A 27,422-nucleotide genomic window follows, 5' to 3' on the forward strand; every position below is an offset into this window, starting at 1 on the left:
CAACCCCATTGAGCAGCGCCGGCTCCCCCGGGAGGGCCATCCCCCCGCGCCGCCGATCGCCAACACCGCCGACGCTGTGGCTGCCCGAGCCCGAGCCCGAGCCCGAGCCCGACCCTGAGCCCGACCCCGACCCCGAGCCCGAGCCCAAGCCCGTCAGTCAGTCAGGAAGGAAGGAAGGAGAAATGGGGAGGGAGACGAGGGAGGAAAATTGCGCGCAGGGTGAAGAAAGGAGAAGGGCGAACGAGACGAGCTTCCAACCCAAAAAAGGGCTGGAAGACTGGGAGGATGCAGGATCGGGAAAGAAAGCGACGCCTTCCCCGCCCGCGACGTCGCCCGCTTGTCATTGGCAGCGCAGCGGGCGCCCAGAGGGGCTGGGCACCGGCGCAGGGCCGCTCCGCAGCCGTGGAGGACAGCTGCACGGCTAGCAAGGTGTGCCGCGTAGAGCGCGGCCCTTGTGTGGCCCGGTGGCCAGGCAAGCTTGGGCGGGGACCCCCATGCGAATCTAAGACGGGAGAAGAGGGCAGAGCAAAGGGGGTCCCTTCCCCAACCTCCGGCTCTGAGACTTCCCTGCGCCCCAGAAAAGCGAAAGGATTTTCTCTCTTTTTTTAATATATAAATATTTTATTAAGTTTTCAAATACAAAGTTAGAAACATACACTGAAGAAAAAAGTAAAAGAACAAGAAAAAGAAAAAAAGAAAAAGAAGAAAAGAAAACCAACCATTCAACACATTTTTTATATAACTAACTGGACTTCCTCGCATCTCCCTTACCCTGCATTCTTTATAATAAAGATATCAGCAAATTATTACCTTGTTTCGTACCTTATTTTGTACTTTTCAAATACTATACCTCTAAATTTAACATACTTTTCATCAGTTACTTATATCTTAAATTAAACATAGTATTACCTTAGATTTTGACCTTTTCTTACTTAAAATATAATTTCCTGTTTCCCAAATCTAATTGCTGAAGCTATAGTTTCCGAATCGTGTAAATTTTTAACATTCATACAACTTATATTGTTTTTGTAAATAGTCCTTAAATTTTTTCCAGTCCTCTTCCGTTGTTTCTTCTCCCAAATCTCGGATTCTGCCAGTCATTTCAGCCAGTTCCATGTAGTCCATCAATTGCGTCTGCCACTCTTCCAGTGTGGGCAAATCTTGTGTCTTCCAATATTTTGCGATAAGTATTCTTGCTGCTGTAGTTGCATACATAAAGAAAGTTCTATCCTTCTTTAACACTTTCTGGCCAACAATGCCCAAGAGGAAGGCCTCTGGTTTCTTGGGAAAGGTATACTTAAATACCTTTTTTAACTCATTATAGATCATTTCCCAGAAGGTCTTCACTTTTGGACAAGTCCACCAGAGGTGAAAGAATGTCCCTTCAGCCTCCTTACATTTCCAACATTTATTATCAGACAGGTGATATATTTTTGCAAGCTTGACTGGGGTCATGTACCACCTATAAATCATTTTCATAATATTTTCCTTCAAGGCATTACATGCCGTGAATTTCATTCCGGTGGTCCATAACCTTTCCCAGTCCTCAAACATGATGTTATACCCAATATCCTGAGCCCATTTTATCATGGCTGATTTGACTGTCTCATCCTGAGTGATTTTCTCTTCAACCTGCCCTCCATCCTCTTGCAGAAAACTCTTTGCCTGCCCTGCCCGTATCTCGTTTTTGCTTTTTAATTCCACACACGCACCCTTCGGACTTCGTGGCAATCGGGCGCGCGGGTGCGTTTCCTAAGAGAGTGAGGACCCCCGCCTCCTCCCCACCTGCTCCCTCGCCAGCCAGCCAGCCGCGCGCCCTAGCCGGAGAGCCCCGGCTGTCCCCGTCGCGCAATCGGCTGGATCTCCCTTCAGCAGGCCGTGCTCACAACTCGGCCCAGGGACCCCCCAGCAGCGGATCTCCGGCTCAGCTGAAGAATCCGGCAACAAGCCCCCTCCTCCCCAATCGCTCCGCCGAAATACGCTCCAAAACCCCCCAGATAGGCCGCCGGCCGCCAAGTCTAGTGGCGCCCTGAGCGAGGGTCTCTCCCCAACACCGCCACCTCGAACTGCGTTCTCCCGGCTACCCGAGCGAACCAGCGGCAGGACCCCGGTATGGGCCCCCCCAATATTTTTTATAAGTCGGCGCCCCTGCCTCTCTGTACACACGATGGCTGCAAGCGCACAGAAGAAACGCAAGCAGGATGTGCTTGAAGTGCTGCTCAGTCTGTGGCCAGGATTAGCCAGGTTGGCCGTCACGCAGGGCCGGAGGGAACCACCCAAGGCGCGCCCCGAGCTCTCAGCTCTCCCTTTCCTTGCCAACTGCCCGTCAGCCCGGGCTCGCGGCGCTGCAATCCTTCCTCCCCTTTTCACTTCCTCCTCACCCCCACCCCCAACTCCACGCACACGCTCCACACACCCAAGCGCGCTCGCGCTCTGTTGTTTGTCCCAGGGAACCCGGGACCACGTGGCCTTGCCTGTGGCGTGCCCAAGGCCTGGCTCGCGCCCTGGCCGAGGTGGTTGGCTGGGACTTTAGTTGGCGGGCTGATTGGCGGGCGAGAGAGAGAGAAAGAGGCGAGAGGAAAGAAGAGCCCGTTGCTTGTCACTAGGCAGCAAGGCTCGCCGTTCCAAGGCGCGCGCACGCACGGGGTTGCCTGGAGACAGGGGCGCGCGGGAAGAGGAAGGGGAGGGGAAGGACAGAGAGGAGGAGGAGGGGGGATGTTACGTGGTGACGTTAATTCTATATGAGCGCGAGCGGCGGGAGCTCGGGTCTTTTTACCGCCAGCCGCGCGGCGCTTCTCCCTCGCTCCTGAGTCACTGCGAGACCCGGCCTCGCGCAGGTAGGTAAGCGGGGCGCGTGGGCTCGGAGGGTGGGGGCCGCCTGTTACAATAGGAGGCGGTTGGTGGCGGGGGAGGGAGGGGGAGCCTCTGCCCTGGCAGGAGAGGATCTCGCGCTCTGCTCTCAGGCGGAGGGAGGGAGGGGGAGAAAATAGGGAGGGAGCAGAGGCGGCCCCCTTCTCTGGCGGCCCCTCCGCAGGCGGGGTACGTTCCCCCACCGTGGCCGTTCTCGATGGGGCGGCGTGGGGGGCAGTACGTGCGGGGAAAGGCCAGCCAGCCCGCCCGCCCGTCTTCGCTTCTCCCTCGGGGCGAGGCTGCGGTCAAGCGGGCCGCCCCGGCTTGGCCTAGTCTGGCCGGCTGAGCCACAGGCGAGCACGTGGGGACGAGACGGGGCTCTGGCTGGGCGGCCTCCGCCTCCCCGCCCGCCCGCCCGCCTCGGGCATGTTGAGGAGAAAGGAGCCGCGGCGCTGTGGTGCCGAAACGTAAATAAGCCTCGCGGCGACTGTGGCGGGGTGGGAGGGCGGAGGAGCGGGAGGGAAGCGGAGGGCCCGATGGGGAAGGGGAGGCACCGCGCCTGGGCAGGGCTTGGAGGGGGGGCGCTTGTGGCGGGAAGGTTGAGAGTCCCTCCACGTTTCCTCCTTCTGTTCGGAGGAGAGGCGAGACCGGCCAGAGCAGCTCCGGGAGGGCTGGGTGCTGCTCGAGGAAAGGCTCCCCCCCGGCGGAGCCTGGCCGGGCTGGGTTCGCCAGGTAGTAAACAACCGCTGGCCTCGGTTTCCCGCATTTTGTGTGCCCTTCTTGTCGCTCTTGGAGATTGAAAGGCTGCAGGGTGAGTGTGTGTGAATAAAAATGGGCGTTTTGCTCTTTTTGAGGTGTCAACTAAGTGTAACAAATAACCGGCCGTTTCTGGCTCGGGGGGTAGTTGTGCTGCCTTTAAATTATTCCAAACGTCCTTTATTAGGTGTTTTTTTAAAAGGTGCCACAAAACCCGAGGTTTTCTTATTATTTGGTTAGTTTACAGTCGCCTGGGTGGGTTGCACTGAAGGCGAGAGGGCACGCGGAATGACGCTGGGCGGAGGCAGGGAGGCTTACGGTCTTGAAGGTACTGCCCACTGCCGCCTTGGTTTTCAACTGGCAGATGGATCATCGCACGTGGGTTGCGTCTAATCCAAGGTGGGTCTCTTCTTGAAGCGGTGGATTACGGGTGCGGAGAGACGTGCCATGTAAAATATTAAAAGAAGGGTCCGTGTTGTGGGTTAGGTTAAAAGTGGGTCTGAAAAGGCAGCAAAAGACGGATTTGTCTCTGTAATGATAGGCTAGCTAAGTGGAAAAGCTTGTTGTGGAACGAAGACCTTCAAGACATGGCTGTTTTCTGTAGTCTTTGTTTAACATCCAGCAACAGCCTGTAGATGGTCAGATAAGTGCTGAGAAGGCCTGACACTCAGCTGGAGTTGGTGGCTTTTCTTAAATTGTAAATACCAAGCAAAGCAGGCTTTAAAATTGGCTTGGATTCCAAACAGTGGGTTTCAAGGTTCATATTTACCTTGAAGATCTCATTGAACAATAGATGTTGAGTTTTTCACAAACAGGGATTTTAAAGATCAAAAGTGATCCTTCTAGGCTCCATGTTGTGTGTCTGATCTAATATTAAATTTTGTGTATGGACGCTAGTGTCAATTTTTGTGGCCTTAGTATATTTGCTACAGCAGTATAGGCAGTGTAAAAACATGCTATAGATTTGTTGGTAACTTCAAGCAAGTCACCATTCTCTGCTTCAGTTACTCTTCTGTAAGTTGGGAATTTTAAGGTATTTGAGGGTGGATTTGCAGAATTGTAAAGCACTTTGTTCCCTGTGTTATTCAGATATTCATAGCAGGCAGTGATAAAACATTCAGAATAACCAAGTCTCAGTTTAATCAGTTTAACAGATTCCCATTGTGTATGTTTTAATAGAGGTCTAAAGCTGGAATTCTTTTAGCAGTTAATTAGGAGCAAGCCCTGGTGAACTTGGTGGGACTTACTTCTGAGTAGACATATATAGGATTGTGCTGTTAGTGAATGCATTGTGGCTTAATTCCACATAGGTGTGTTTAGGATTAACCATGCTTGGCTTGCATATCTCATACGGCTTGAAATTGAAAGGGGTATACAATTGATATTACGTACCACTGTGTAGTTCAAATAAGAATTGCAAAAATGACCCTTCACTTGTTCCTGTGCTTCAGGATTTAATAAAGTATGATTTAATAAAGTAAATAAAAAACATTCACACTTAAGATGGAGGAGAGTTGCTCTTCAGGACTAGGTAAAGGGATTATGTTTAAAGTGATGGTGGTTACATTGGGTATTTCTTAGGCCCCTCAAGATGGTGAAATGTGTATTTCAACAATGCTATGTGAGTTGAAATTTGTTTGAGATTGATAGTCCTATGTAAGTGCTGTGCCCATAAGTAAGAGCAGTGGTGTAGTGTGGGGGGTGCAGGGGGGGCCCGGCTGCACCGGGCGCAACATCTGGGGGGGGCGCTCGCACTCGCAGCTCTCTGCCCCTAGGGCAGAGGGGGAACAAATTACTTGCCTTGCCCCGGGTGCTGACAACCCACGCTACGCCACTGAGTAAGAGGTATCGTAATATGGCGTGGAAGATCCCTGTTTCCCTTCCCCTGTGACAGTGCATGCACAGATGCTGTGTGTCTAGGTGCAAAGGTCCTGTATGATTTTTATCTTGTTCAGCTGTTTGCATTCCTTAACCTATGGGTGAGGGGAGCTGAACAGGATTATTGGAGTTCTGCACAGACCTCCATTTTCTGTGTTCCCGTGCATGTGTGCCATGAGGATGCAGGGCACTTGTGCATGGGGGGGGGGGATCCCTGCATGTGCTTGTGGTCTGCTTTGAGGTTTCTATCTTAACATTGTCTTGGAAGGTTGCAAATGGCACCATGCATGTACCTTTAAATGAATGACAATCCTAGTTTACCTTAGTAGAGTGACTTCACCAGACTCATAGCATCAACAAAAGTGATGCTTAATGAAACTTGTGTATCAGGGTCAATGCGTGGAAGTTAGACTGCATTTTGGAATTATAGTACAGGGATGTAATAATCTTATCCAGCCCAGTAGAGAAAAGAAGAAGAGGAGGAGTTTGGATTTGATATCCCGCTTTATCACTACCCAAACGAGCCTCAAAGCGGCTAACATTCTCCTTTCCCTTCCTCCCCCACAACAAACACTCTGTGAGGTGAGTGGGGCTGAGAGACTTCAGAGAAGTGTGACTAGCCCAAGGTCACCCAGCAGCTGCATGTGGAGAAGCGTTGACACGAACCCGGTTCACCAGATTATAAGTCTACCGCTCTTAACCACCACGCCGCACTGGCTCTAGTTCATCCCTATCTACTATAAAACTTCTTAATATGGGTAAAAATTGTTGAAAGAAGGTGACACTAGGTAGACTAGCAGCAAACTATGCATAATGTTGACAGAGAGAACTGGCCAAACATTGAGACCAAAATACAGCCACACCTTCTATGATGCTGTTCTTTCTGCCTTTAGTTCATATAACTCTTCTATGTCTGAACTCTTTTATTTGTTCTTTAGCAGTTCTTTTTTGTTGACAAAGTAACTCCAGGTCTCTTTTTACTATCCTGAAAGCAGCACATTTTACACTTCGATGACTAGTGTATGTATTTCTGCTAGTCTTTTTAACATACTGGTAGCACAGTACAATGTCACAGCTTGTTCTATTCACCAGTAAGGTCCCCTGATACGATTTTGTTTTCATAGTTCAATTAAGTATAAAATTATTTCCCTTACAACTAAATCCTTCTCTATTGATTATATTGGCAGGAATTCTCTTTTTATGTTGTAAGGATGGTGTGAGCTGTAACCAAAACGTTTGGGGAAAATTTCAGAAAACAAGTACAGTGGTGCCCCGCAAGACGAATGCCTCGCAAGACGGAAAACTCGCTAGACGAAAGAGTTTTCCGTTTTGGAGGTGCTTCGCAAAACAAATCTCCTATGGGCTTGCTTCGCAAGACGAAAATGTCTTGAGAGTTCCTGCGGGTTTTTCCCCCTCCCCCCTTTTTCTAAGCCGCTTATCAGCTGATCCGATAAGCTGATAAGCCGCTAATAGCGCTAATCCGCTAATCTGTCAATGGGCTTGCTTCGCAAGACGAAAAAACTGCTAGACACAGAACGGATTCTTTTCCTCTTGCGAGGCACCACTGTAAGGAGGGGGCACTTAGATGCCTTTGTCTTTCAGTTCCCTTGAATACCAGGAAGGGAATATAATGTGTGAAAGTTTGAGGTGGAGGAATTAGTTGCATACCTCTCCTCAAGTTGTCCTTTGCCTTTGTCCACTTCTAGAGGCTATCCCCCTTTACATTGAAATGTCTGTTGGAATATTTAACCTAGTGCATGTTGATTGAATGGATCTGAGAGGGTTCTAGTGTATTTTTGTGGAATATACTTTGTTACTTCTGAATGATTGGCAGCAGTCTGCGCATGTGCGACCGCCGAAACCTGGATGTAACCCGTTCTGGTACTTCCAGGTTTCGGCACGTGCGTAACCCCCCCCCCAAAAAAAAAACAAACAAACTCTACCTGAAGCGTCTGTAACCCGAGGTATGACTGTAGTTCTTAACAGGGGTAGCAAACATAGTAGTTGTCAGATATATGGACTGCAACTTGTAACTTTCCCAGCTAGGATTGAACAACAGACTTGTTTGAATCCCACACTGAATCAGACTGATTTGTGCTGAATCTGGATAGGGTCAAGGCAGCTATAGAACATGTCAGGTAGACCCAAATTGATTTGTAGTGATATGTGCTGATCTGGAGCTCAAAACAGTCTCTCAAAACTCCAGATAGACTGTATCCAAAGTTGTGCAATTATTGCAACATCATTTAAGGAGAACATTCAGATGAGGTAGGAGTGGAAGTGGAACAGGACATTGTTCATTAAGGGTCAGAATCTCATCCACCATTGTCACTTAGGAGTTCTGACTCTAAGAAGTAGTTTGGTGGCATTTATGTTCTTCTTCCTGCACAGTACTCTACCTGTCCTTCGGCTTATTCGTTTTCCATTGTTTCTTGATCAATCCCAGTCCCATACCTACACAATAACATAAACATATTTGTCTTTGTCTTAGCTACTTAAGCAGTGTCACACACCCCTCCCATTTGGACCCTAGTTTTTTAAGGTTAGGTTTGCATTTTCTTTACATCAGTGTTCTGTTTTCTGTGTCTCTTTATTTGTGCTTTTGTGTTGGTAAGTCTTGTAAGTACATTGTGTGCAGTCGGTGCACGAGGAGCACACATATAGTATAATTGCGCATACATCAGCATTTTAAATTTTTTTTCAAAAAAGCAAACTTCAAAGATGGGTAACACAAAACCCCTCGAGCTACTAGTCTTACATTTGGCAGAGTTAATCTCCTTTTGAGCAGCTATTCTATCTCCAGATTTCATTCACCTAGGTGAAAAAACAAAGTTATGGTCATTTTGATTTCCTGGTGCAAGTGAATTGAAATACAGTGGTACCTTGGGTTATGAACTGTCCTGCTTACGAATGCTTCGGGTTACGAACTCCGCAAACTCGGAGGTAGGTGTTCTGGGTTGCGAACTTTGCCCCTGGATACGAATGTAATCCGCTTCCGGGGCCTATGTAGGGAATGTGCGCCTTGGGTTAAGAATGGACTTCTGGAATGAATTAAGTTCGTAACCCGAGGTACCACTGTACAGTTTTGGATTTTAGGTAGTGTAGTATATGAGCTGTGTATTGTATGGGGCATTCACTGAAATAATTTTCTGTGTGAGAAACTGTCATCTTAAAGGGTGTAATGGCAGTAATAAAGTTTGGATCATTACTGATTTTTTTTTTAATAGGACCTGTTTGATACATCATAGAAATATTAATTTTCAGGGTGTTTTATCTTGAGGACTGCATACTATTTCTATTTTTCAATAATACATATTTTAGTTGCTCACAGTACTGATGGTTTTTATTTTCACTTTATTGATGTATTTTCTATTTACTAACTGGGAATATTAGTCTTGTTCATGCTAGAGTACAGCAGCATACAAATCTTATCTCTGGCATGTAGTAATTTTCAGTATTTTTTTCATAAGTATATCCAGGTACTGTACTATTTTATACATAAACTAGATATGAATCTAGTAGCATCAGCATGCTTGTAAATTGACTTCTGCTCATTCAGGTGGGACTTACCCGTCTTTTTGGTCCCCTGCAGACCCAATGTCCCCCCAAAACCTGCTCTGGATGTTGGGTGACCCTCAAGAGCTGATGGGAGGATAGTAGGGGACTGTAGAAGGAGACCATCTTAACATGTACATAAAATATTTCGGAAAAATTATTCCAAATATTTTAAAGTCTCTTTTAGGAAATACATCCCCCCCCCACCCTATAGTTTCAGAAACTAATATTTCTATACCATTTAATGTTTAGATGTGTTCTTTAGTACATTTCTGTTGACATACCATCTTAGCAAATTGCCCTGTCAAATATGTACGTGTTTACTTTAAAAATTCATATGAAAAGAGTAGATAGAATTGGCATTTGAAGCAACTTTGGATCTGGCGATCCTTTGTGTTTAGCCAAATATGCTGTCTTGCATTCAGCTTCATTTTCATTTCTTAAGCTGCCTTTAGACTTCAAACCATAAGGTATATAACAATACTTTTTCTCCCTCTCTGCCCAAGAACATCTCAGATAAGATTTGCTTCAAAGCTAAAGAGAAGGTACCATGCTTATGTTAATTATCCTTTTCTAGCAGGTTGAGCAATGACAAAGTATGAATGTTATTGTTTGACTTTTGTTTGAAATACATTAACTTCTGCAGATTGCTTTCTAAAGAATAAACTTGTACCAGGAATAGTTTTATAGAAGGCCATCCAACTACAATGTTTTCACTAAGTAAGACAGCTACTGTCACAAACTTGAAATTTACTCCCCATCCACTCAAGAGTTCAAAGAGGAAACGTACAGTCCAGTTGAAGGCTGTGAGGAGAATTTCAAGGGAGGGGAAAATCAATGTTATGTCTTCCTTTACCCCAAGTCTTTGCAGACTTGAGTCTTGAGCAGATTGATTTTACCCCCAAGAAAAATCTAGCCATGGTTTTGCACTTTTAAAAGCTTATGTATATGTCATGGTCTTTATTTATTTATTTATTTATTTATTTATTTTAAATGGACATCCTGCATGCATGAAATATGCAGGAAGTGACAGGGCTCATGCCTAACGCAACATTTTGTTAGCAAGTGTTCATATTCTGACATTTCAGGATGAAACGGGCTGTTCATTTGGCTGAGAACCTGCTTCTGTTGTATTACATCTTTTTTCACTTATTCCATTAATATAGAAGTGCTTTAGTAACTTAATTCCTCATATCAATATTTTAGTTGTCCTCCAAGTTTAACTTAAGTGTATTTAACTGTGCTTAAGAAATGAGAGTTTGAACTTTGGGTTTGGTCTTTATAAGCAGCTGTTCTGATCATCATTGGTAAATCCTGATGACACTACCAAGCAAGGCTTCAGAGTGAGCCCTGGCATTGTCAGCATGTCTTGCTACTTTGTGCCAGCAACTCTGGCAAGGCAGAAAACTTCTGGAATCTCAGTTGAAGGTCTCTTGAATATCACTGCTGCTTCTGTCCTAGTGCTGGGGTGAAAATACTTGATAGAAAATTCTGATAGAGAATTCCAATGAGAGATTAAATGACTTTCTCTGCAGTGCAGAAGGAATGAATGATGGAGAAACAGTAGTTCTGGAAGATTCGTGGGTATTAGGGTTTTTGATGCGGGGCAGAATCATTTATTGAATACCACACTTCTGCCACATCCTGTAGAATTCTATCAATTCTAATTTATCTGCACAGTTGGAATAAATTTCAGGAACCAAAATGCTTTTTCTGTGCAGCTTGAGCAGGAGCAGTGAACAACGTTAGTTAAATGTTGTAGCTTACTCCACCCCATTGCCCTGCTTACAGTTGTGAAGAATATCCCTACATTATGAATGGTCCATGTCACCATTCATTAAGGGGAAAAAAGGTTATGCTGAGCATTGGAGTCCTGAAGTCAGCAATGTGCTGGGAGATTGGAACTTTTCCTTTTATCAGTGTGTTGCTTGTCTGCAAGGTGCTTTGAAGTCCAACTTCAGGACCTCAAAGCACCAAACTGCAAATCACCTGACATAGTTTTTGACACCACTTATTTTGGTCCACGGACCCAGAATGTTTCCACACTATTGCTGTAAGAAAGCATTTTATCAAGTTGTAGATGGAAATTGCTGACAGCCACTTCCTTAACAATACATTTTTCTTTTGCCAGCATAGTCACAGGGATCCTGCAGTTACATCCATGCGGTTCACACCTGAATTTCTTAGAGTCACCATGGTTTTTCTCATGCTGATAATGCACAATGCTGCAGTTTATCCCCAAAATGTATATATCATGAGATGTGAGAAGGAAACCCTAAGATTATGAAATTAAAATAGTATTTACACATGGTATTTAAAGTTGTACTTCCAGATAACATGAAATACTGCCATATAAAAGGTTTTGTATCATGCAGAAGCCTTCAAATCTTGTATCTTCATCTGCTGAATCTTAGGCCTGTGACACTAGGTACAGGATTATTTCATATGAGTATGAAAGGATGTGACCAAATGGGTGAGAGGGGTTCGTAAAAAGAAGGAAATGGACATCAGAGAAAGAATTGAAATGGGACATGCCTCACATAGCCCAAAACAGCTGGAAATTGGAGACCTTAAAATAAATGGTGGCTGGTTGAGTGATCAGCCCTGGTGAGACCACTATGTTAAGTCTTCCATGCAGAAGCCTTTTAAGTGGTCTCCCATCTGATGGCTGCAGTGGAAGAATTTGCCTTAAATTGTACTGTGTCTCGACTGACAAATAGTCCTGTAATTCAGAATGTGCACAAACCTAGCAATGCTAAAATCTTTTGTATATGATTTTGGGGTGGGAGTACAAAGTTTAGACACATTGCACTCAGTAGTAATGTCATACAATCATTAGCTTTTTCAAGCAGTCTCCGACGTTAGTTGTAATGTTAGAATATGAAATGATTGACAGTATGACAAAACTTCAGACTGAATATGTTTCCCAAAGGCATTATAAAAGGGTCCTATCCTGTTTTATTATTTTATTGTTCTGTTTATTTTATTGTTTAAGCTGCAGTTTAATGTAAAATAATGTTTTCTGTTCTTTTCTAGGGGTTTTCTGAGGTCTGGGAAAATGGCAGACATTGACAAGTAAGCATGCTAAATTTTGGCTAATGTGTCGTTCTATCTTTAAAAGGTTCTATTGTGTGAAATCTGCAATTGTGTTCTTTCTTACAAGGGCATATATAGTTAGTAGCAAACAATGTTCTAGGTCTTCCAGTTGTTAATATAAATTTGTAAATTTATAGGCAATACTTTTTAATCCTAGACTTAGTTCATATAGTTAGCCAAAGCCCAGCAGTGTTTATGTTGGGAGGAGCAAATACCGCTTATTTTGACCACACACATGATATAACGTGATCTTCCCAGTCAATTTTGTGTGTGTATCAGGCCTGCATGTAAGGGCTCTCTTGGTGCTTTTCCCATATCAAATGTTATTGCACATTTATGCAAAGTGTATACTGTATTCATAGTAAACTTTACTTGGGACTTAGGGACATATTCAGCAGGTTCGACTGAGTATTAGCAATTTAATTGTACGTATGGATCCTGGTCCCTTAAAGGGTTGGCAATAATTATAAACCACATACATGGACTCAGAAAGAGGTCTGTACTGGTCATTTCTTATGTAGCTATTTGCAAGCAGGCTTGTGGTTTACCCAATAGATGTACATATCAGGTGCAAACTAGAGAACATTGCATGCCTTCAGTCCTGTCACAGTGAGGACAGGGTGTTTTCTCTTCAGTTAGGATAATAATGTTAAATCAGAAAGACAGTGTTGTCTTACCTCCTCCTGAAAATGTCAGTTACAGTTGCTTTTGATGCTAAAGGCAAGGTAGTGCAGAGTTGGGGAAAGATGCAAGTAGAAACATTTATGCAAGGAAGGTAGAACATCAATTAATTTTCAGTATGTCTATGTAGAACATGGGTTGCAAGTTGTGAATACAAATTTTACTTCATCCCCTCCCTCAATAAAGTTAAAAAATCAAACAGTCAGCTTGTAGAAGTCTGATTCTAATAATCATTTATCACTCTTGGAGGGTCTTATCAAACCTTTGTTCTGTTGCTCACCAGTTAAGCTGTGCTGTGGCGCTCAGTCCAGAAGTATTAGTGTGGCTTATTATCAGGATGTGACCATTACAGAGTATAGTTATGCTCAATCTCCTGATGCCAAAGGGTTTGACAAGTTATATCCTTCCTTCTACTTGTTATGGATCTCTGGTGCTTTGCACTGCACCTAACACCTTCCAATAACATACGTGCAATTGCAAACTATCCAAAGGTTCTCTGTATAGCTGGAGTAAGTGTGCATCTCTCCTCTTCCTCCAGTGATAATTGCTTTTTAAATCAAACTGGAGGGAAAGTTAGGATATTGCAGATGAGAGGAAATCATTGGCTATATCTGTCACGCACAGTGCCTCTTATGGATCATGAATATACACCTTAATTAGAACAGTGTTTGTCTCTGATTATACTGGCTTTTTGCATGTTGCATGTGCTTTTGCAATGAGAGCCTTAAAAAGCTCAACTCCCTGCCAACTTAGAGATAACATATGGGATGTGCATTAGAGAAATGGTTTGAAAGACACTAGCTTCTGGGCATTTTCTGAACTTTAATATGCTAGATTAAATCTGAATTGGTAACTTGCTAGATGTACTTTCATACTAAATTTTTTGGGTTAAAGAGAATCAAATTCCTGTTTTGACTTGGAATTTAATAGCAAAGAACAGGCTGAGCTGGACCAGCAAGATATGGAAGATGTTGAAGAGGTAGAAGAGGAAGAAACTGGAGAGGATGCTAACAGTAAAGGTAAGGGGAAAATGAGCCCAGGCAAAGGTTTTCTTCTGTAGGCATAATGGAAGAAGTGCTTTTCTTGGCTCAGTCTGATACCTGCTGGTTAAATATTCACCTTGCAGATCTTGCCATTCAGAGGAAAAACAAATTGATTGTTTAGTGCAATGCTTACCTTAAATGCTTTAGGCAAAATTGTCCTTGTATTAAATGCTAGTGTGATTTTTGTTTCCCATCTCATAATCTAGCTTTTCCTGTACATGCTTACTTGGAGGCAAGTATTGCTGCCCAAGTAGTGTGTATAGGATTGCTGTCTTTATAAACATGGATATTTAGCATTTAATTTTGCGACTCTTGAGGTGTGTGTTAGATCTTATGTATCCTAATTATATGTGCTACCTCTTGCTTACTTAACATGGGAGGCAGACATTTAAAAATAGTTATCCTTCTGCTATTACATTAGATCTGTTCAGGCAGGTTTCTTTTGACGCTTGACTTCTAGACAATAAGTAATGCAAAATCTTGACATTTTATGTTCTATCATTTGGTAAAATCTGAATTGCAAGCACTGGGCTAAAATTTCATAATGGGGGAGTATAATAGTGTTTTTTAAAACTTCTTTTGTTTTGTTAAGCACGCCAGCTGACTGTACAAATGATGCAGAATCCTCAAATTCTTGCAGCCCTTCAGGAAAGACTTGACGGTCTGGTTGGAACACCTACAGGATATATAGAGAGGTAGAGTGTTCTGCAGTTACGTATATTAATTCCTCTTTGTTCTTACCTCTTTAATAGATAAAATTGTTTGCATTATGCTAAATGGTCATTGTTCTGCAATATTAAGTACAGAAGTATGACCTACAGGTTAGAAATAGTGATGTTGGAAGGTAGTCTAAAATCAGGACATAACAATCTGCTTGAGAGAGTAATAGTGACTGCTGCTTCAGAAAACTTAAGTAATTAAGGCTGCAGTTACACACACACACACACACACACACACACACACACACACACAACTTGAGAATAAGTATAACTGAACTCAGTTGAGCATGGAAACAATTTCACTTTTAGTACTGAAGATCAGAATGTGGTTGCTGAACCACATATCTGTTTTGTGGGTGTTGTATGTTTGAGCAGTCTATACAGGTATTTCATTTTTGAGACATATACAGAGTTTGTTTCCTTTGAAATTTGCAGAGCATATGTGTGCTCTCCATATTGCACATTCTGCCCCTCTTGAGTAACTTCTGATTTATCTCAGGTTACACTGACTCCTTGTCAGTAATAAAATGATAAAATTTTCTTGGTATGCATTTTGTAAGAGTGGGATGGAAGATTGAAACCGATTGACCATACTGCTGAAAATTCACAACTCATGTACTATTTCAGGCTTCAGGTATAAAAGTGAATGTTGTTCCAGTGTAATAGGCCCCAAGTCCACTGCTTTCCACACAATGGAGAGCCACAGGTTTTTGGTAGGTAGGTAGTACAAGTAGTAACAATCCTCACAGCTGTAAGGGCAGTGATCTCCATCACTATCATTTTGTGGGCTACTTCAGAAAAGTATTAATGACACTACCTTCAGATCATCTGCAAGATTGGACTGATGGATGCTGGGTAGAATATACTGCTTTTAGATTGGAAGAAGGAAACAAGTTTCAAATGATATGTCCTTTAGATAAATCCAAAATGTGAGAATTACTTTTGAAAAAGGAAAAAGCAGGTATGCATTTGAATAGAGCTTCAATAAAGAAAGTTTCTCACTTTTTGGGAAGACATCTGTACAAGTGTTGTCCCCAAGAAGCACCTGCAATTTTTTTTCTCCCCTCTCCTCCCCTTTCTTTTCCTTTTCCTTTTTACATGCAAATATCTATAATGATTCCCTGATAACTGTTTTTCTGAATAAAAAATGTAATGGGAAGCTGCAATTTTGACCACAGAATGAGGCATGTCTGGTTTGTTACCTCCAGGCTTTTTCTGTTTCAAAAAGCCTCTTAGGTGTCCCATCCTGAGGTGCCACATAAGCATTTTACTTCTATGCAAGCGTAGAAGTGGAATTCTGTAGGAAGGAAGCAACTGGGCAATCAGTTTGGAGCAGAAATGGCAAGCAAGGAAAAGGTCAAGCACCCTAGAGCTGCTGCTCTGACTAAAAAGGCCCCACACCATCTAATCGCTGGCCACAATTGATCTCACATCTGCTATGAACTTGCTTTCTTTTCTCTTGTAGCATATTTAAGTAACCTGCAAGGTCCTTGATCCAAGATCAGCAAGTCCTTACTGAGTTTCATGCTGTGCTTTCAATGAGATACTATACCTTTTTGAGAGTTTTCAAAAAGCCAGCTCTTCATCACTTCAAGTACAGTAGCTCATCCCTAAAGCTTATATAGCATGTCAACTAAAGCATTTGAAGCAAAATAAATTAACAGGAGTACTGTGTTTGAGCTTTGTCTAATGCTTGCACGTTTGCTTGATCTTAAAATGTTTTGTAGATGTCTTCTGCATTTCATACTTGATATTGCCTCTGAATATGAACTAGAAGGACAGGTTTTGACTACTTATCTATAGAATATGCAATGTATTCCTTGCCTAAATTGATTCAAGAGAAGCTACTCTCTGTTACACAAACTGACAGATGGAGAATTGGGAGCCCTTATTTATTACTTTAACTTTTACTCCTTTGTCAATTTTTAGCTTGATCTAGTGCACTGAAATATAGTCTCCCATATCAAGCTAAAGAAATATTGCTCAGCTATGTCATTTCCTGATTGTAAGTAGTCAGCCACTGTCCCCTGGCCAGCTGATATAACTGGCTGGTGCCCCATAATCCCTGACCATTTACCATACTGGCTAGGACTGGTGATAGCTGTAGTCGAAGCATCTGAGGGCACAGTGTTAACTACCCTTAGGCTGGCCCAACTGCTACTCAGTTATTGAGGCGCCCACCTGTCAATCACTTGTTGTCATTAAGCCATCAGGTGACAGCATAAAATGGGCTCGCTATCAGCGTTTATTAGCTTATTGGCACTGTGAACCCCATTTAGTCCATTTACAGGCAGTGTTTGGATTCAAACCATGTCTGGAGACAGGACATTTCCCCCCACTGCAAACCTGTCTGTAAAGAGTCTGCAGAGGACAAATGCCACTTACCTTTGATTTGTAACAGCTTACTCATGCAAACAGGGGCTCTTGGTGGGTGTGCAAAAATGCAAAGGAACAAGAAGTTCTCTATGTCATTATTTGTTGGTCTCTGTTTTTTCAACCCAACATAAAGAATTTTTACTGAAGCCAAACAAAAACTGGTATCTCATTAAAAAATTGTGGGGAAACACAGCTTCTGCTTTTAATACTCTTTACAAATATTTAAATGTTTTTCTCTTGACCATAAACTAAAGGTGACAAATATTGTGACCTCCAGGTGTTGTTTGGCTGCAAATCATGTCTGATGAAAGTTAAAGTCCAGCAAAATCTGGATGCTCCCCCTTCCTAAATCCATCCTATGACCAGCTGTGAGTTGCTGCTTTGGAATCCCTGTTGTAAAAAAGGCTCTTCAGTAGTTTAATTACTCCACAGTGCCTCAGAAGCAAAAATGATTGGTATTGGATTTCTGGAAAAAGAGCTTCGCATACACATTTAGATAAAAAATGCCCATCAATAGAGTCCTATTTTTGTATGATTTAATATGGAGCGGTTATTAAGAACCTGATTTCTTGTTATGTAAAGAGGAATTGTTGTATTTCCTCCTTTTTGTGTGTGTTTACTAATCCCCCCTGCTTTTGTGATTGACCAGTATAGGCCACATTAGCCCAAACAGAGTAGGCAGCAAAGTTACCCAATTTTGAAAAAGGACACAGAGTGTCCCATTGATTGCAGCAGGGTATATCGCCATGTGGTATTTTTTTGGAGTGTTGCTCTACTTAAGAAGCATTCACTTGGGGTTCTTCCCCCCCCCCCAGGTTTCTGGAAGAATATTGCTTACCCCTTTTTTAAATAGCCTTCACAGTAAACCTGGGTCTCACTTCTGCAGCTTGTAAAATTGCTTTTTATGTGTTGCAATCTTTTTCTCTTTTCTGGTTTTGGTCGTGTTTCAGAACATTTTCACATTACCAAAAATAGGATATGAATAACTGAAAGCAAGGCCAATATTCAAACGCTAGGTTATATATGGTGATCAAATTTAGAAATAATTACTAGAATTTCAATTTCATAGACTTCTGAGCCAAATAATTGCCTATCTAAAATTCTCCACCCATTGACCACCTTGTCTCAGTAAGAACCGGAGCCCTCTCCTGAATGCCCAGTGTTGGGTATCCAGGGAGGTGGGTAGTGGCCTGAATCTGAAAGAAGGCACATGTCCACTCACATTCATTACTGAAATGAAGTCATCTGAATGTGTTTCTGTAAGAAGCTGTAGTTTTGGCCTCAATATTGAAATATGCAGCTTTCATACTATATATCAACTTGGTGTGAACAGATACAACAATATAAAATTAACCTTGAATTTTACTGGCTTGCAGCTTTATAAGGTTTTGCTTACAAATTCTACCTGAAAGGTGTCATCATGCTATTTATTGCAAAGCATACCTAATACTGACATAGCTTGTAATGTAAAGCAGTTGTGTGCTGGTGTATCAGTCCTAGGGATCATGTAACAGATTGTTTTTATCTAACTTTGGCTACAGTAAACTCTATATAAATTACTAGATAGAGCTTTGAATTTGGAGCTTTTGCTTACTAACTGTCCTTAAGTCCACCCAAGACTAACTTAAAATATGAAAATGGGGGGTTTGGTTGAGAAAAAAGTAGGTGTATAATGTTAATATTTTGAATGAAATATCAGTGCAGGAACTTCTATCACTATTGTTGCATATGTGTGTGTGCATGTATGTATAGATGTTCTTTTTAAACAAGTCTCATCTATTCAAGAAATGGCAAGTTTTGTCCTAAGCATTGGTGCTGCAGGATTTAAGCAATTGGCTATTGGACACGCTTGGTGAGACAGCAGTGTTGGGGAAGTTAAGAAACTTAACATGCTGTACTTCTCCCGTGTCTTCTGCTTGTATATGACGAAGTGCCAGAGGCATGCTTAAGTCTTGACTGGTGATCTTTGGAAAGTTGACATGTGCAAAGCACACCTGAAGTTGCTTAAACAGTGTAAGGCTAGGGGGCATGATGAGTCGGGTAAAGGTGGCCCAGGCTGGACTCTCTTAAATTGTTATCCTTGTCACGAATTAAAATTACCAGCTCAGAATACTGTAATAGATCTTTGTTGTCTGTGCCTAGTTGTTGCCAGAATTCACCTTTACTTCAGTATGTGCTGAATTATTAAAGAAAACAATGGGTTCTTAGAATCCAGAGAATTCCAAAATTCTCTCAATGTTCAGCGCTCAGTCGAATCCTTTATCCTAAAATCAGCTGACCTGAACAGCATTTTTAATGTGTTTACTCAACTTTTCAGTTGTTAGTGTCATGTCACTTTAACTTTTGAACTGCATGGAGTGCACCTAATATACTGCTTGCAAAGAAGTCACAGATAGTTGTTTAATCTGTCTTTTCAGGTGCTAAATTAAGTTATTTAAAAAGTTAGTTTCTAAAACATATATACACATTGAATTCTGAAATTTCAGTTGATAATTGATATTAAGAATTGTGTTCAAATTGAACAATATTTTCCACAAAGAAATATGGTCTGAAACACTTAAGGAATTTCCTGGGAGGGGCGATTATGGGGTTTATCTTGTTCTATATGTAAGTGATTCAGAATTGATATTGTTTATGTTAATATCCATAAAACCTTCAAAAATAAAAATCACTCTTGTGTTAATATCACAATTTTGCTCTGCTGTTGCTCTTGGAAATAAAAGTTAACAGCATAATCCAACCTGTTTAAAGGAAACTTTATTAGGAGAATGAATCCACATGATTGTCATTGATGTAACAATGCAGTATTATATTCCTCCCTCAGCTTGCCTAAAGTAGTTAAGAGACGCGTAAATGCACTCAAGAATCTTCAAGTTAAATGTGCACAGATAGAAGCAAAGTTCTATGAAGAAGTTCATGAATTGGAAAGGAAATATGCTGCTCTTTATCAGCCCTTGTTTGACAAGGTACTCTTTATACTTTTACCTCTAGGGATGAGAGTTTAATTGTGCAGAGTCAAATGGGACCAAATTCCCACTGGTTCAGTAATTCTGTAACCTTTTATTTGCAAAAAAATTAATAATAATACTTGTTTGTTGCTTTTGTTGGGTATTGGGTCAAACTAAATTCTGGTAACCTGAATAAACAATTTACTCTTCCAGAGGAGTGAAATCATCAATGCAGTTTATGAACCTACTGAAGAAGAATGTGAATGGAAAACAGATGTTGAAGAAGAAATTTCAGTGAGTACTTAAATATGATTGTGGCTGGGATTAACTGTGTATTCGTGCTTTACAAGTTTGAAGTACTGTAGACTTATTCTAGTAGTAAATGCAGACAAATCATTCAATTTATAACTAACCTTGATGGCTAGTAAACATTTTGATCGGGTTGATGTTGTTTTGTATTGGATTGATATAGCAGCCCACCAATAAACATTTCCTGTGTGTCTTACAACAATTAAACACAGTGACCCCGTTCTCATGTGGCTCTAAGATAAGATAAGACATGGCTTAGTGCAAACATGTGGATTTCCAAAGAGCAGATTGCAGCTGCTGCACTCTTCCCTGGTCCTCCTGCTGCCAAGAGGTCTGAAACACGTAGTGTGCTATGTGAGCCAGGATTCATGGTTTGCCTCCTCCAGAGAAACCATGTTCTTGCAACCAAATTTTGTTTGGGGGTTTATAACTCATGGTTTGTCTGGGATGAGACAAACAAAGAGCCTCGGTTCAGACAGCACATCGTACCATGGTTTACCTCACCAGTACAGTAGCAGAAGGACCAGTGGAGAGTGCGTTCACACTAAGCCATGATTAGGCTTACTATATGCATACTGAACCAATATATAAAAAAGTAATTTAAACAAGACAGCCAAAAATCTTCCTGTACAGATGCAGCATAAAAACAGCATAAAACATTTTACAACTCATATTTAAAAGAGTTAAAATGTTCTGATATCCTATGTGTGCCTTGAGTGGTTCTGTGTAGCTTTAAATAGTAAGATGCCTGTCTTACACAAATATTGAAATATATAGCCACTAATCTGATAGTATTTGACTGAAGGTTTTCCTGTTTGTTGTGGTTACTAGTATAACACTAGATTTCTTGGTTAGTGTGCAGCACTCAAATTTTAGAAAGAGTAACTTCTTAATTTTAACAAGGAGGAAATGAAAGAGAAAGCCAAGCTTGAAGAAGAGAAAAAAGATGAAGAAAAAGATGACCCTAAAGGAATTCCTGAATTTTGGCTGACTGTGTTCAAGAATGTTGACTTACTCAGTGATATGGTTCAGGTAAAAGAATGACGCTTAATTTCTTGCAATTTTGCTGGTAAGCTAAGTGTTGCATCCAGTGTTGTCTTGCTTAGAGTAGACCCACTGAAAATTATGGATGTGACTTTCCCAGGTTCACTGATTTAAGTGGGTCCACTTAGAGTAGAATTTAGTTCCAGACTTTAAGGAGCCTGGTTTTTTTCCTGGAATTCAGCTTTAGTTTCTAGTAATCCAGTAATCCATTTTTTCTGAGAAACATTCAGAAAGAATAGATCATTTGTCTTTATGAACTCAAAATTCTACACCATAAGAACATGACATAGTTGTCTTAGATCTACAGTGGAATCTCATCCAATATTTTGTTCCTAAGTGTTTCAGCAGTGCCTTTTGGGAAACCCACAAGTTAGGGGGTGATGGGTGCAGCTATTTAAAGTTGGTCCCCAGTATCTCATATTTGATGGCATACTGCCTCAACATGGATGACCCAGTTAATTTCATGGACATCAAGTGCTAATCTAAAAGCTTTTTAAACTAGTGGTCCTGGTTACATGCTGTGGCAGTGAATTCCTCTTAAGTTTCTGAACTTTCTACCACCTACATTGAATGCTATTCAGCTGTCATTGCTCTCACATGAGTCTACATTAGAAGCTGTCATAAGGGCTGAAAGTAACATGTCATACAACAAACACTCTGATTCTTGAAAAGCTGGATACCTCACTCAATATCACATTCCACATTTGAATCAAATTGCAAAGTACATACAGCCCTGGGCATGTGGTATGCTTTTTCATTTCTCAGAAACTTGTGTTTTGTGAGAGTACTTGTTCGATGGTTGCCACTACCTGGAGAACTAGCTTTGATTGAAATATGGATTTATGAATCAAATGCTCACCCCAGATTATTTCTTTTTGCTTCCTTTTGCTATGTTACACTGCTTTTTCTTCTTGTAGCTACATGATAATTGTCATGTTTTTTGTAGGAACATGATGAACCAATTCTGAAACACTTGAAAGATATTAAAGTGAAGTTTTCAGAGGCTGGGCAGCCTATGGTAAGTTCTTGATGAGAGTACATTGAATATTGAGATACATAAACTCTGCTTCTGTTCAGTACCGTACAGCAATCAACTGTAACACTTGAAAATTTTGCAATCTATTCTACGCTTGTAGGAGTCATAAACTTTATGGTCCACATGACTTGTTAGCTGAAAATTAGGGTTGAGTTACATACGTAGGATTTTGATACTTAATCATGCAAATACTTATCTCTGATTTGCGGCTGAATGTGGACTGGCTCCATTTGAAAAGGATATATTATGAATATGGATATGTGAAGATTCCCTAAGAACTTTATAAAGATCTGTGTTTCCAGTTGGGCATTGCTAAATGAGAGCTTTACTGAAAATGGGATCCCACCAGTGTAAGTTCCCTGAAAAAATGGGGAACACAAATGAATGCCATGCAGAAAATGAAATGTACATTTACGTGTTTGTTTTGCAAAATTGAAGTATAACAGTTTGGTTATACTTTTGAAGTATAACAAAACATTGTGTAGACCTGCTTTCCCCACTTGATACCCTCCTGATGTTTTAGACTCCAACTCCTAACTCAGCCAACTCCCTGCTGTCTGAGACTGATGGAAGTTACAGTCACAGAATCATCGAGTTGGAAGGAACCCTGAAAATTCTCTAGTCCAGCCCCCTGTAGTTCAGGAATATGCAGCCGTCCCTTATGGGGACTGAACCTGCAACCTTGGCATTATCAGCACCACACTCTGACCAACTGAGCCATTCAGCTGATGTGTCCAAAACATCTGGAGGACATTGAAGGTGTAGAAGGCTGCTCTATCCAATGTATCCATTTGAGCAAGAAATAGAACTTAAGCAGCACTGTTTGCTCCTTCATTGTACTAAAGTAATTCCATTGTTTTGACATATTGGATAGCTGACCTGCGGTGCTTAATGATGCATTACTCACTTCTTTCTAACAGTCTTTCTATATTTTTTAAAAAGACTTTCACATTAGAGTTCCACTTTGAACCCAATGAATATTTCACAAATGATGTGGTGACAAAAACATACAGAATGAGGTCAGAACCTGATGATTCTGATCCTTTCTCCTTCGATGGACCAGAAATTATGGGTTGCACAGGGTAAGTGTGATGTTCTCTTAAAATAAGTGGTTGACAGTCTTCCATAACATGAGACTGGCCCAGTTTGCATGTAATTCTAAGCCAAACTCTTTGCAGGCTCCTCAAAAGGAGATAGCAGCCCAGTCATTTAGCGACTATGCTGAGCCAAGCTGCGGTTTTGCTTAGCATCCTGTTCAAATTCACATTCATAGTTTAGCTCTCTCCAGGCAAACCAAGAGCTATAACCAAAGTTTACCTGCTTGGTTTACCGGCACGTCTGCAAATGAGGACAAAATCTGTTATATATTGTAAGAATATATACAAGTAAACTATGACAATCCAGTAAATTAAAAAAGTGAGGCAAAGAAAAACAAAGAGTAACATAAATTCCACTAATAGCAGCTGCTATTAAGTTCTCAAGTAAAAGAAGAGTTTTTTTAGCTGTCAACCTAAAGGCTAGCAAGTAGGTGCCTGGCAAACAAACAGAGTTTTAATAGGCAATGTTCTATCACATGAAAAGAACTTTCACTTGTTGTTACCCACCTTGCCCCTGAAGGTGGGGGCACCCAAACCAGGGCCTCTGTTGAAGTCAGTATGGGTGTTTATGAATGTGTGCCTGCTTACTTCACAATGTAAATTTGCTTTAGTACAATAGATCATATTTTAATGGACACAAAATGTTTTAACTTGTGAGTGATATACCCCTTACTCTAAAGAGAGAGAAATAAGATAGATATAAATTATATGTGCATGCTCTACACCCAGCAATCGCAGTGCAGAAAATTACAAACATTTAAACCTGATACAAACCATTTAAATTCACAGATATTTCCTGACTCTTACTCATGACCAAAGTCCAGCCCATATTTAAGGCATTGCAATATTCACTATTACATTTTAATTAGCAATTTTATCTCTCCTAACCTCTAGGAACATTAATGCCTTGCCTATATGCTGAATTCCTTGTGTAATATGCATGCTGGAAAGGCTGCTGGGGGTTTAGCTTGAGATTGCTCACTTTTTGATTTAGGGCCTTGTGCATTGCTTTAAGTCAGGTTCTTCTGATCCTGGTATTTGAACCAGAGTTATGAACCTAGTTTCTGGTAGTTGAATGGTGCTTGTTATCCTGCCTGTGCACGATCATCACGAGTGCCTAGATACTAATCCACCCAGCTTTGTCTTGCCAGCCTAAAGACAAAAGTAACTTGTACTGCAACATGTTCAAAGGAAGTTACTTAAAAAATCTGGGTGTTCCAAGATGGTTACTTTAAAATATCCAGACCTTCTCTGCATAGGCAGAGGAATTCCCCCCCACCCCCAGCATGTTCAGCATTACTTGAAGTAATTAGTGGCAGAGTTTCAAAGTGATGGTAACTCCTTTGATACTACAGTGCTGCCTACAATACACTTGAGAGGCTTTATGGAGAAGATTCAAATAGGGGGTTTAAGGGCAAGGACAGCCTATTGGAGGACTGAATGTCCTGGAACAAGAGAGACCCTGCAGCCTTTCAGCTTAGATGTATTGCAGGTGGGATATGTGTTGAAATACTGTATGATGAGAGAACTCATTTTCAAACTGCGTATTTTGCGGTTTTATGACCCCTCCCCCTGTGAACCGCCCTGAGACCTGCAGGTATAGGGCGGTATATAAATTCAATAAATATTAATACTGTTAAGAGGGAAAGAAAAATGTAATTGATTCATTTAATTCAGGTGTTACTTTCTTCCTCATACTAGACGGCTCTGGGAAAAATAGCATGAGAACAGGCCTGACACTGGCTTGTTATTCATAGGATTGAATTGGACTCCAACCCAACAAGTACTTAACTAGCTGAAATACTTATATAAGGATATCATTGATTTATTAATTTAATTTTCTCATAGGTGCCAAATAGATTGGAAAAAGGGAAAAAATGTTACTTTGAAAACTATCAAAAAGAAACAGAAGCACAAGGGGCGTGGAACAGTTAGAACAGTGACGAAAACAGTTTCCAATGATTCTTTCTTCAATTTTTTCAGTCCTCCTGAAGGTAAATTGTTTCTGATGTTTTTTTTATTATAGTAAAATCTGAATATTGTGGATTTTTAAATATAAGTATAATCCTATATCTTACTACTTTTCCTTTGCAGTTCCTGAAAGTGGAGACTTGGTAAGTCCCTCTAGTTTAATTTCCTAAGAAATATAACTTGGAGAATATTTAAGATAAAAGCAGTAGCAAGAGATAAATTTTTAGGCTTCTTTAAGATAATTTGAAGTGATTTAAGCAGTATTTCAAGTTTTCAAACCCAAATTAAATGTGTTATTTTTGGTGACTGAAATTGAGAATTCAGCACTCAGTCGGGGCACAAATAAAGATTTATTTATTTTTTTGGAGATAATGAATTAATTTTGCAATCTGTTATAAATAATTGGGGAGAATATGGCTTTAGACAAATTTTGTGTCATAGAATGGTATCATTTCCCCCCTTAAATGCAAAGTCATAAAGCTTTGAATTCCTATTACCTGTGCAGGATGATGATGCTGAAGCAATTCTGGCAGCTGATTTTGAAATCGGTCACTTTCTACGGGAGCGCATAGTTCCACGATCAGTATTGTATTTCACAGGAGAAGCCATTGAGGATGATGATGATGATGTAAGTGGTGCTTGTTTTCAGCTGTGCCAAAATTACTTTGGAACAGTAGCTGTACCCCAGGGCTTAAACGGAGCTATAACTTACCACACAGACTTCATTAATTATAATAGAATTAGACATAGATGAAAGTGCATGTTACGTTACGGTGCTAGATTGTACGGTTACATATAGGGCTGAATTTCAGGCTGGGTGCTTTATGTTCTTCATGCAAGAGCTTGTTTTTAGAACATGTAAAGTACGAATTGGGATACAATCAGAATGAGTTTCCCCCCTAAGCAGGTGCAATAATTAGATGTCAAAGCAATTTGGGTTTAGAGTTCAGATTTTGTTTTCATGCTAAGGTTTAAGTGTATATAGAATTGTGGCATTAATTGGGTTTTTGCTAAAAGTTCCCATGCTTTGCAAAGTGCTCCTGTGCAATGTAAATTAACATTGTATGTCTGGAAATAACTGCAACTCAAAAACTCTAATTTGCAGAGTAATGTCCTTAAAGTATTACTGTCCTCTTATCTTATTTTTTGTCTCCCTCCTTCTCCCCCCAGTATGACGAAGAGGGTGAGGAGGCCGATGATGAGGTGAGTTTCATGGTGGCTTAACTGGTTTCAGTAGTTAAAACGTAGCACAAAGGTGCTTACGAATCCTGGAATGTCAGACTCTCAGCTTTGCTCTTTATGATGTCAAGTGCGCATTCAATGTATGTCCTGTATATTTCAGGAAGGGGAAGAAGAAGCGGATGAGGAAAATGATCCAGATTATGACCCCAAGGTCAGTAATTGATGCATATGATCTTTGTAAATCATTTCCCTCCAATAAAGTTATCAAAGTCCTGTAGCACAGCTGTGGTCTTCACACTGATATGTTGGTGTGTTTTTTCTTCCAACAGAAGGATCAAAACCCAGCAGAATGCAAGCAGCAGTGAAACTGTGTATGTGGCCTTGAGGATTATCTGCACTGTAATAGCCTAAACACAACTATTAGTTACTTACAGCCTTATGTTTTGTATCTTGGTAGAATTAAGTAAACAATTTGTTAAAACAAACTGACAGAACCAGTTTAAAATGTAGGTTCCTTGTACCTAGCATTTTAATAGTACTTTTCTGCCAAAATGTAGAATGCAGTAAATCCCTAAAGCATGAATAGTTAATTCATTGCTATATATAGTTTGGTTCTTGTGAAGTCTGTTGTCATGTAGCTATTAGACTGCAGCTGTGAAGATACCAGAACTGTTGACGGAGACCAATCTTTGCCTCCTTTCCTGAAGAACCAACCAAATCTGTCAATTTCCATCAAGACCACATTGGACGTTCATAACTGTCTGCTTGTTTATGCTCTAGGTTTTTGTATTTTGTGATGGTGACCTACAGAAAAAAAACTAGAGACATCATATTAAGGTTGTTTACCACTGGGGTGTGAATAAACCTAGTATTTTCAGAAA

The 27,422-nt window shown here is 41.2% G+C and overlaps 1 protein-coding gene across 3 annotated transcripts; it reads left to right on the forward strand.

Moving 5' to 3' along the window:
- The first annotated feature begins 2,702 nt into the window (after positions 1 to 2,702).
- On the forward strand, positions 2,703 to 27,422 carry NAP1L1 (nucleosome assembly protein 1 like 1). Of its 3 annotated transcripts, XM_081211256.1 has the most exons (15): positions 2,703 to 2,837; positions 12,076 to 12,114; positions 13,747 to 13,835; positions 14,500 to 14,554; positions 19,779 to 19,920; positions 20,116 to 20,196; positions 21,115 to 21,243; positions 22,202 to 22,273; positions 23,234 to 23,373; positions 25,237 to 25,382; positions 25,483 to 25,502; positions 25,865 to 25,987; positions 26,530 to 26,562; positions 26,702 to 26,752; positions 26,871 to 27,422. In XM_081211256.1, the coding sequence occupies exons 2-15, from the start codon at positions 12,098 to 12,100 to the stop codon at positions 26,904 to 26,906; spliced, it is 1,134 nt and encodes a 377-aa protein (XP_081067382.1). In that variant the 5' UTR covers positions 2,703 to 2,837; positions 12,076 to 12,097; the 3' UTR covers positions 26,907 to 27,422. The 3 variants fall into 3 exon arrangements, with proteins under 3 accessions (XP_081067382.1, XP_081067380.1, XP_081067381.1); XM_081211254.1 differs by lacking the exon at positions 2,703 to 2,837 and having other exon boundaries at positions 14,452 to 14,554; XM_081211255.1 differs by lacking the exon at positions 2,703 to 2,837 and having other exon boundaries at positions 14,452 to 14,554; positions 21,118 to 21,243.

Source organism: Podarcis bocagei (genome assembly GCF_964188305.1).
Source record: "Podarcis bocagei genome assembly, chromosome: 10".
NCBI lineage: Eukaryota > Metazoa > Chordata > Lepidosauria > Squamata > Lacertidae > Podarcis > Podarcis bocagei.